This window comes from Clarias gariepinus, chromosome 18 (assembly GCF_024256425.1).
Source record: "Clarias gariepinus isolate MV-2021 ecotype Netherlands chromosome 18, CGAR_prim_01v2, whole genome shotgun sequence".
NCBI classification, from domain to species: Eukaryota; Metazoa; Chordata; class Actinopteri; order Siluriformes; family Clariidae; genus Clarias; species Clarias gariepinus.
Window position 1 is genome coordinate 20,400,848 of NC_071117.1, and position 10,421 is coordinate 20,411,268.

At 40.4% G+C, this 10,421-nt stretch overlaps 1 protein-coding gene across 1 annotated transcript; it reads left to right on the forward strand.

The window, feature by feature from the left end:
• The first annotated feature begins 359 nt into the window (after window positions 1-359).
• grk1a (G protein-coupled receptor kinase 1 a) lies at window positions 360-9,100 on the forward strand. Its single transcript, XM_053476939.1, has 7 exons — window positions 360-1,351; window positions 4,125-4,252; window positions 4,375-4,532; window positions 4,843-4,926; window positions 5,160-5,284; window positions 6,498-6,699; window positions 6,927-9,100. The coding sequence occupies exons 1-7, from the start codon at window positions 650-652 to the stop codon at window positions 7,214-7,216; spliced, it is 1,689 nt and encodes a 562-aa protein (XP_053332914.1). The 5' UTR covers window positions 360-649; the 3' UTR covers window positions 7,217-9,100.
• The last annotated feature ends 1,321 nt before the right edge of the window (window positions 9,101-10,421 follow it).

A 10,421-nucleotide genomic window follows, 5' to 3' on the forward strand; every position in this document is an offset into this window, starting at 1 on the left:
CCAAGATTTTCTCAGTGTAAGTGCTATTCACTTAAACACTTTAGCAGAGCGTTTGGCTTGATATTGATTGGAAGAGGATTAGTTACAAGAGAGTTCATAACCTTTAAGATTATCTACTCAAGTGGTCAAGTGTGTCTTATAAAAGACAGATATTGTCATAAATCAATATCACAAAATAACCCAATGTGGTCCTCTTAATCAGCAAGTCCAAATTTTTCGAGTGAACTGATTTTACATAAATTTTTAGTTTGAAAGTTGAGTCCTCAAGGGTTAACGTGGAGATCCGGGAAGGTATTAAGGGGTTAGGAGATAAGGGATTTATGAAAGGTGATGAGACAGGCAGATCCGCTTGTGCGAGTGTCTGTGCCATAGTGCTTTGTCTTTCATGCTACTATCTGACCAAAGCCCCAAGCTGGATTCTGCAGTCACTTTCTCTGACTGAATCCTTCAAGACGCAATCTCTCCAGAATCCCTGGGTGCCCCCTGGGTTTTGATGTCTGGTTGTTCAATCGATTTCTATTCGTCTCCTTTATTGGCACTCTATCTATTGGGAGCGAAGCGCTAAGTACCAATGCTCAAGGCCTGAACAGAATAGTTGTCTTTCAACTCAATTGTATTTTTATCCAACCAAGTCCAGTGATTTGATACCATGGATATCGGTGGTCTCACAACAGTGGTAGCCAACTCGGCCTACATCTCAGCTCGTGGAAGCTTCGATGGATCAGCAAACCCAGCAGCAAATCGGGACAAGAAATACCATTCCAAGCTAAAACTGCCTCACATCACGGTATGCGAGGGCCTTAGGGAAACACTGGATCTCCAGTTTAACAGTATCTGTGTCGAACAACCCATTGGCAAGCGCTTGTTCCAGGAATACCTAGAAACAGTGAATGAGTACAAGGGGCCCTGTCGCCTATGGAAGGACGTGGAGGAATACGACACTGCTGAGGACAAAGATCGGGTCAGTAAGGCTGCCAAGATCCTCCAACGCTACATGGACCCCGCGGCCAAGTACTTCTGTCCGTTTCTGCCTGAAAATGACATCACCAATGTGAAAGAGCAGCATGACAAAGCTTCCAATGACTTGTTTGTTGTGATTTTAGCCTGCATACTTGATTTCCTTAAGGAGGTCCCATATACCTTCTACCTGGAGACCATGTACTTCAAAAGATTCCTGCAGTGGAAGTGGCTGGAGATGCAGCCCATTGGTGAGGACTGGTTCCTGGACTTCCGCGTGCTTGGTAAGGGTGGCTTCGGCGAGGTGTCGGCTTGCCAGATGAGGGCCACAGGAAAGATGTATGCCTGCAAGAAGCTGAATAAAAAAAGGCTTAAGAAGAGGAAAGGCTATGAGGTAAGAATCCTATTCAGAGTATCTAAGGATGGAGTTGATCAATTGCTTGAAAAGTCCTTAATGGAGATTTATTCAACATCATTTACATCAAACATGGTCAGTAATGTGCACACTGACACTTTGCAAATGACTAAAATATAAGTACTGAGATATGTACCGTATATTACATATTTGTTCATATTATATTATGAAATATCATCCTAGTCGAAACCAATCCATTGTACGTATTTAGCGTTAAAACCACCAAACTCCAAAGCAACTAATGCAGAGTTGTTCACCTTCATTGTCATTGTTACTCAGATTACAAGAGCTGCTTAGTTGCGTAAGACTCACTACTGTGGATTTTAAGGTGGCCCACTATCCTGTTCCCTAAGTGTCAGTAACTAAGCCCCTTGGATAGTATTGCTATCCAAAGATACTTCACTGTTACAATGAGAGGAAATTATTTTTGTTAATTAACATATTTCCAGTTCATACAGTACCAGTCAAAAGTTTGAACACCTTCCAATTCCAATTCCATAGTCTTTTAGGATTTCTTTTCTTTTTTTCACAAACGGTTTCTCCTATATCTCCTTTGAACAGTTGATATTGAGATGTGTTTGCTTTTTAAGCTCTGTTAATTAGTAATTTCTGAGGCTGGTAACTCTAAATGAACTTCTCCTCTGCAGCAGAGGTAACGTTTTGGTCCTGCTATCCTGGCAAGGTCTTCATGAGAGCCAGTTTCATCATGGAGCTTGATGGGTTTTGCAAATGCACTTGACACAATACAATGCACTTGTTCTTGTAAGAAATATTCCAAATATTCCACCGACTGTTGGTGTAACTTACTGTAATTACCTATTGCCATATGTGTTATTTTATAGTTATAGACTCAATGTCTAAACTTTGGACTGGTACTGTATGTCCATTTCATATTCTTACATAAGCTTCTCTTTTTATGTATAAATATGAACAGAAAGGGTTCGTTTGGGAAGATTTTACACAACAAGTAAAGGAGCTTTCGAAAGTTCTCAGGGACAACATTCTTAAATTATGTTTAAGTGCAATAAAGATCCGAAACCTTAAACATTCCTTTAAGTACAAAATACTTTCATAATATGCAGATGGAAAGATTATGAAAATGTAAGATACAAGCCAGGGGTTAACTGATAAACGACAACAAATACTGTACATTGGAAACACTAACCACAATCCAAAGGTTTCTGCTCTCTATACTAAACTCACTCTCTCACTCACTTATCGTCTATACCGCTTTATCCTGTATTTAGGGTCGTGGGGGACCTAGAGCCTATCCCAGGAGGCTTAGGGCACGAGGCGGGGTACACCTTGGACAAAGTGTCAATCCATCGCAGGGCACACACACGTACACACACACACAATCATTCACTATGGGCAATTTGGGAACGCCAATCAGCCTAACCTTCATGTCTTTGGACTGTGGGAGGCCTACCCGGAGGAAACGCACCAAGCACGGGGAGAACATGCAAACTCCATGCACACAGAGATAAGAATCGAGCCTGGCCGGGAATCAAACTCTGACCCTGAAGGTGCAAGGCGACAGTGCTAACCACTACACCACTGTGCCGCCATCATATTAAACTCCTCTGCTATAAATGAAGCACATTTATGCACATCTAAAAACTTGGACAAATCAAGACTTTTGGAACGACATAATTTGGTCAAATGAGATGAAAATCTAACTTTGGCAGTTATTCTGCTCATGTTTGGAGAAAGCCCATACCTACCCTGAATGTGAAGGTTTGGAGCATGAGGATATGGGGCTTAATCTTTCCAAATGCTATTGGGTTATTAAAAAATATTAAAATGAGTGATGTCCTATATTAGAGAATGAGAATGTCATCTCAGCATCCAGGAAACTCAATTCGAGACGAAAATGAATGTCTCAGCAAGACGTCAACCCAATACATGCAGCCAAAATATCTCCCGGAGCTGAACCAATCTCATGAAAATTTATGATGGACTTTGAAATTGTAAATCCATCCATCCAGCAGGAGCCTGGTAGGCTTTGAGAATTAAAGATGATTTGCCAAAAGGAATTTATTTAAACAGACAAAATTAAACAGTGCTGGGATTTACATCAAGTGGATTGGGAGTATAATAAGTAACAACAAAAATAAGGTTCTTCCTTTGATGTCAGAAGGCATCAAAAAGTGTTATTCAAAGAGAAATAAATACAATTTAAGCAATTTCTTTGATTGAACTGTTTAAAGTAACTCTATAGAAACCAGTAAACTATTAGTCTAGTGGGTGAACTGCCAAATTTAATCATCTTTAAATACAGAATACATTTTTCAAAATGCTTTAAATCAGGAAGATAGACTTGTCATGCATGCCTGCCACATTTGCTTTTTTTTTTTTACCTTACAGCACAATTAAATGATTTTTTCCCCCACATATCCCAGTTAGGAAGCTGTGGTCAGATCGCAGGGTTAGCCAGGATACAGCACCCCTGAAGCGGATAGGGTTAAGGACCTTGCTCAACGGTTCAACAGTGTTACAGTAACTTGGCGATGCTGGTGCTCAAACCTCCGACCTTCTGATTAGTAACCCAGTAAACCATAGCCTTAACCAAGTGAGGCACTAACACTGTCATCAAACTTCTGAAAGAATGACATCTTTCATTTCTTAATTTGATTATGTCCTTTTAGGTTTTATGCTATGCTATTTTTATAGTTCTCACCTATTGCGAACTTTCCATTAACATGTACCTTATGGAACCAATTTTTCCATTCAATCTGTTGGTCTGGTCTAGGGTGCCATGGTGGAGAAGAGGATTCTGGCTCGTGTTCATAGTAGATTCATTGTTTCCCTGGCCTACGCCTTCCAGTCCAAAACCGAACTTTGTCTGGTCATGACCATCATGAATGGAGGAGACCTGAGGTTCAGCCTACAAGCACCTCTATACAATATTATACCCATTTATAATGTCTTGCTAATATTAATTTAAGATGCTAAAGGAATATCTAAAATGAGCTTCGCTGCTTACTTTGTCCTTTGTTCAGGTACCACATTTATAATGTAGATGAGAACAATCCAGGTTTTGACGAGCTCAGGGCATGCTATTATGCCGCTCAGATCATTCAAGGACTGGAGCACCTTCATCAGAAGAAAATCATTTACAGAGACCTGAAACCAGAGAATGTTCTTCTTGACAATGAAGGTGAGAAAAAGTCTTTATTTACTCAATCCCTCATTCTCTATATAGCACTTAGCCTGTTCAGGGTCATGGGGGGTGGGGGGGGGGGTACACCCTGGACACGGTAGTCTTTATTTATTTTTCCAAAATTGCTGCTAAAAGCTGGAGATGTTAAGGAAGATCTGTGACGTATAGTAAAAAGGACGTACAAAAATGACGGACATAGTGCACTTAATCTTTGTGTAATACTGTATAAACATGGCAGTGATTGCTGTTTTAGGTGGAAGTACAATCTTTGACGTTTGTTTGCCTTCGTACTGGTGTTTGTTCAAAGGTAACGTGCGTATCTCTGACCTTGGATTGGCTGTGGAGTTAGCAGACGACCAGGAGAAGACGAAAGGCTACGCTGGGACTCCGGGTGTGTTCTGAAGTTCCAGTTGGTGCAAAAATCCTAATCTCCCTTTTCCTGTTTCATTTCTCTAAATCCAGGATATAAATGATTCTATGCTAGTGAGCTTGTCAGAAAGGCAGAGAACCACTTTACAAAAAAAAGATGCTCCAAGACATGTAAATTGTGATTGTAAAACTGTTTTGCAGTATGAATATATGAGAAAACTTCTGACCTTTGAGGTTTTTCTATTCGGAATTCAGGATTCATGGCCCCGGAGTTGCTGAAAGGAGAGGAGTATGACTACTCGGTGGATTACTTTACTCTTGGGGTCACTCTCTATGAGTTCATTGCTGCCAAAGGGCCGTTCAGGACTCGAGGGGAGAAGGTGACTCAACAGACACAAATTTAACTTACAATTCATCCAGGGAATAGGGAATCAAAAAAAAAAAATAATAATAATAATCTGACTTATCCACAGTCTCTGAATTTTTTTTATTTATAAACCTGTCGGCTGTAACATAACACATAATCTATCTAGAAACCTCTGTAGTCCATCTTGGGACCATGGAGGCCAATAGTGACCACTGAAGGCCAATGGTGACAATTGTATTTATTCCCATTTCTACAACCGCAATAGAACCTCCAGTCAGAATTCACATAGGCATTCAGACACTACGGGTAATTTGGAAAGGCCGGTTAGCCTAATCTGCATATCTTTGGCATGTGGGAGGAAACCGGAGTACCCAGAGGAAACCCACCAAGCATGGGGAGAAAGTTAATGCTGGCCATGATAGAAAAGGACAGGGGTAGCTCAGTGGTTAAGGCATTCGACTGTGGTTCAGAAGATTCCAAGTTTAAACCCCACAACCATCAAGTTGCCACTGTTGGGCCCTTAAGCAAAGCCCTTAACCCTCAATTGCTCAGATGTATAATAAGATAATAATGTAAGTCACTCTAGATAAGGGCGTCTGCCAAATGCCTAGATGTAGATGTACTGTAGATGTAGAAAAGTGCCAGAAATCTCAGCGCACCACAGCTGCACATGGGATCCAGTAGGCAAAGAGGGACAAAGGACCAGGCCTCCAAACTCCCCAGATCCCAATCCAAACTAGCACCCATGGGATGCACTGGACAAACAAGTTTGATCCACTGAAGGATTCTGCTGGGCCATAGCCTTCCAGGGCTAAACCTTGACCTACAGAATTGCATTGATTTACATGGCATTTTGACAAAAGCTCTTATTCAGACTTACATTCATTTCATTTGTTCATTAGTTTTAAGGGCCCAGTAGTGGCAGCTTGGTGGTGCAGAAATTTGACCTCACAATCAGAAATCCAGTGTTTCAACCACTGAGCTCTCATTGTCCTGTCTCGTGTCCTGATCGGAATAGCATGGTTGATCTTATCAAATGATTTCAAATTCCCAGTCTTATGCTCCAAATATTCAGTTTAGGAGCTCCTCCTGGTGGGTGCATTGTAGAAACACGGTTACTCTTTTGAAAACACCAAGCCTTCATTCAGTTAAGTAGATTAGTGTGATAGATAGTGTGAGAGACTTTTCCCAAAATGTTATTTAAAGTGTTCTTGACATTTGCACAGGTGGAGAACAAAGAGGTAAAGAAGCGCATCCTGAATGACCCAGTGACCTACACTGAGAAGTTCAGTGAGAACGCAAAGTCCCTATGTGAAGCCTTACTAGCCAAGGAAGTGGACAAGAGGATGGGCTTCAAGAATGGGACTTGTGACGAGTTGCGTTCACACCCTTTCTTCAGCAGCATTAACTGGAGGAAGCTGGATGCAGGTATGATAGGATGGTAGCTATGATTTTGTGATGTTTCATATTCTTACTTTAAAAAAAGGTTGTTCTTAGTTAGAAGAGAGACACTTAGCTCTGTGCCTCTACTGCAGGAAGTTTTAGACAATGGGGGTCAGGTCAGGTCAGCAATTTTGCTGATATACAGTAAATTGATTTATACTTTTGTTATCCACCAGACTTTTCCCATTAAGCTGTCTTCTTTGTCCTCACAGGGATCCTGCCACCTCCGTTTGTCCCTGATTCCAAGACTGTATACGCCAAGAACCTTGATGACGTGGGAGCATTCTCCACTGTCAAAGGGGTCAACCTGGAAGACACAGACAAGGATTTTTTTGATGAGTTTGCCTCTGGAAATATCTCCATACCCTGGCAGGAGGAGATGATTGAGACAGGAATCTTCGGTGAGTTGAACGTCTGGGGTCGTGGCGGCACGGTGCCCGATGATCTACGCCGTGAGTCTATCCTGGAGCCTCCAAAGTCTTCCACTTGTACCATATCATAAACGCTTCTACACAAAGAGAACTCTTTCCCCTTTCCTAAATGCTCTCTGATTGGGTTGATGCCTGGACATGAAGAGAATCAAGAATGACCAGAGAAATGAAGTTATTTCATGCTGTCATGTTTTTATTGAGAAAAATGAACTGCTAAGCAGCTTTGAATTTATGGGTATTACTACTGTATAGCGCTGTTGGATTGATTCCGTTTGATCAGAAGGTGTTTAATATGTTTAGGTCACAGGTTCAATTTCACCCCACAACAGGGGCAGTGTCTAACACCTGGATATCCTCTCATAAACATATTTAAAATTTCTTGTTTAGAAAATGAAGGTTGCTCCTGTCCTGTCCTTGGCTGGTTTGGTTCGTTTTTCTAGCTAGTATGGTCACATGTTGTCGATTCCATATAGCCAACTTAAGTCAGTAGATCTTACATTATCATGTCAGCAAGATGCAATTGAGTCGCTAGTGTACAGTACATGTGCGACTTCAGTTTCTTTCGAGGATGCTGGGATTCTTGATTCTCTGTGGATCCTTGGAACCGTAGGGTTGCCCTGAGATCAATCAACAAAGCTGCAATCACATTTCTAAAAAATATGGAGCCTTTCGTACAAAAGACAGAAGAATTCATTCATTTCTCTCAACACAGGACACTCAGGTGCTTGTTCAGTCCCAGCAACTTATTCTCCATCTGTCCACCATTCATCTTCTGAAGCTGATCCAGAATGCAGACGCACGACTTGTCTCAAATTCAAAACACTGATGCTTGCCTGCAAAGCTTAAAACAGCTCAGCACAAACTTTCCTTATCACGCTCCTCACTGCACCACATTCTCTCCGATCCTCTAACACTGCTCAACCAGTCCCACCATCTCTCAGGGATTGAGGAAGACATGCATCTAGACCTCTTTATGTCCTGGCTCCTAGCTGGTGGAATTAACTTTTTCTAGACGTCCTACATCCGAGTAGCTGGCAATCTTTAGGCGACTGTTATTTAGGTGTTTGGGTTAACTCCACATCCCTTACCCAAAAATAATCTTTCCCAACAATGACTGATAGCACTTCTAGCTAATAACCCAGTGAACCAGGGAAAGAATATATCTAATGATGGACACTTTAAAGCACTTATATAAGTCGCTCTGGATAAGAGCTTCTGCCAAACACTTATTAAATGTAAATGTACATAATCTCAGATGACAGCCGTTCCATGGATGCTGTGTGCGCCATGTCATTTGGATCTGGATTGCACTGCCCAATGCTCAAAGTCAGCCATGGGTGAGCTGGTTCCTCACTACATTGTGGTGGAGTATCCAGATGTTAGACACCATGGCTTACAGTTAGAAGGTGATATGTGATAATCAAATAGGCACAAAATTAAACACTATGGGATGTTCTGTTATATGGAATGATGTAGCCTGATACGAAGCTACGAGCTAATGCATCCCTGAAGTTGATTATTTCTCCATAACAGTGCACCCTGCAATGTGTATCTACAGTAGCTTCCTCATTCAGTGTTGACATGTTATTTAATGTATGGACTGTCACTTCATTCTTGTGTTTTTTCTTTATTAAGACTATCCTTACTTATCTGTTGCATCAAAACTAAGAAGGGTATAAAGAATAATTTATGAACCAAGACTCTCGTATTGTAATAATTTACCATACAGATATCTAAGGGCTAAGTAATCCAGCAGGAAAATATAATATACAAGGTTTTCGCAGAATGATTACTAAAAAAATACAGGTGCTGATGGCTATAAAGGAAATACTTGTGCTTTTTATAGAGTTTTATTACTTTGCTGAGTCATCATGCCCAGATAAGCTTATTTCAGCCCTTTTAGAACATCATTTTGTGTAAAAAGCTGTGAATGAATGTTAATTGTGCAAACAATGTTATAAAGAATATCGATAATAATTTTTTTTGGGAAATATGTAGTAGGTATTACTGTATATTTATTCGATTAAATATTTTGACAGAAATCTGCTGTTTGGATTTGCTTTATTTATATATATATTTAGATTACTACTCGCATGATTATGTTGTAGTATATTTTATGACACTCTAATAAACGTAAAATTGCTGGTAATTAAAGTAACACGTTTCTATAAACACAGTAGACACCTGAATTTAGTAAACCATTATGCATATAGTCAACCACTTCTACGGCCACCTTTAGGAAAGTACAAGCTGTGGTAATACCCACAGAAAACACTTAAATATTTTAGGCCGGATTTGCTCAAAACTACTGTAAGATCTTGGGAAGCAAACTGGTAAGTTTTATTACAGCCACCATCATCATCGACATGTTTACTACTGAATTATTTACCTAGAATTCTTTCTAGATTTTAAACTGTTTGTCTAGTTGCTGGAACTAAAATGTTTAACTCAAACAGTATCCATCTCTCTATTACCCATACCACTTGTCCTGTGGATGATTTCAAGGGGACTTGAGCCTATCCCAGGGACTTACACACACCAATAATTGGGAAATGCCAGTCAACCGACACTGCATGTCTTTTGTCTGTGGATAAAAACCCAATAAGCATGCAAGGTCCACACACACACACACACCAGAGGTAAGATTCGAACCACCAGCCCACTTAACTGGTTCGACTTGGTTCAAACAGTTCAAAACTGAAAAACACACACTATGGACAATTCAATTAGCCTAATCAGCATGTCTTTGGACTGTGGGAGGAAACCAAAGTACATGGAGGAAACCCAACAGGCATAGGATGACCACGCAAACTTCATACACACAGACCAGCGGGAATCGATCTCCGACCCTGGAGATGCGCGGCCACAGTGCTAACCACTAAACCAGGGTGCTGCCGTTATTATTATTATTATTAGTTTTAATTGTTATTATTAAGAAATATATGTCATTTTGACACTTTTATAGCCAAGAAACAAGGTTTTAATTGTTCATCTTTTTTGTTGCCAGATCACCTTAACAAAAATCCCTCCTCTGCCATGCTGAAAATCCACCAAAAAATAAGTATTCTAATATAAGTATTAGAGTATTGTAGTAGTGTACATTTATACACTAAAATAGTGTAATTTTGGTTTATTAGGTCAGGGAAGGAAGCGTTTAATGTTTTTTTTTTTAAGGAAAATTTACCTCAAGACACAAGGAAGCTAAGCGTGAATAAGCCCCATAGGTGGCGCTAATGCAACATTCTGACTGCCAATCGCCGTAAAACAAGAAACAGG

Coding starts and splice junctions, on each gene's coding strand:
- grk1a (XM_053476939.1), top strand. CDS start 650: ATGGATATCGGTGGTCTCACAACAGTGGTAGCCAACTCGGCCTACATC. Junction 4,927..5,159: donor AGGCTACGCTGGGACTCCGG/GTGTGTTCTGAA, acceptor TTCGGAATTCAG/GATTCATGGCCCCGGAGTTG. Junction 6,700..6,926: donor CTGGAGGAAGCTGGATGCAG/GTATGATAGGAT, acceptor TTGTCCTCACAG/GGATCCTGCCACCTCCGTTT.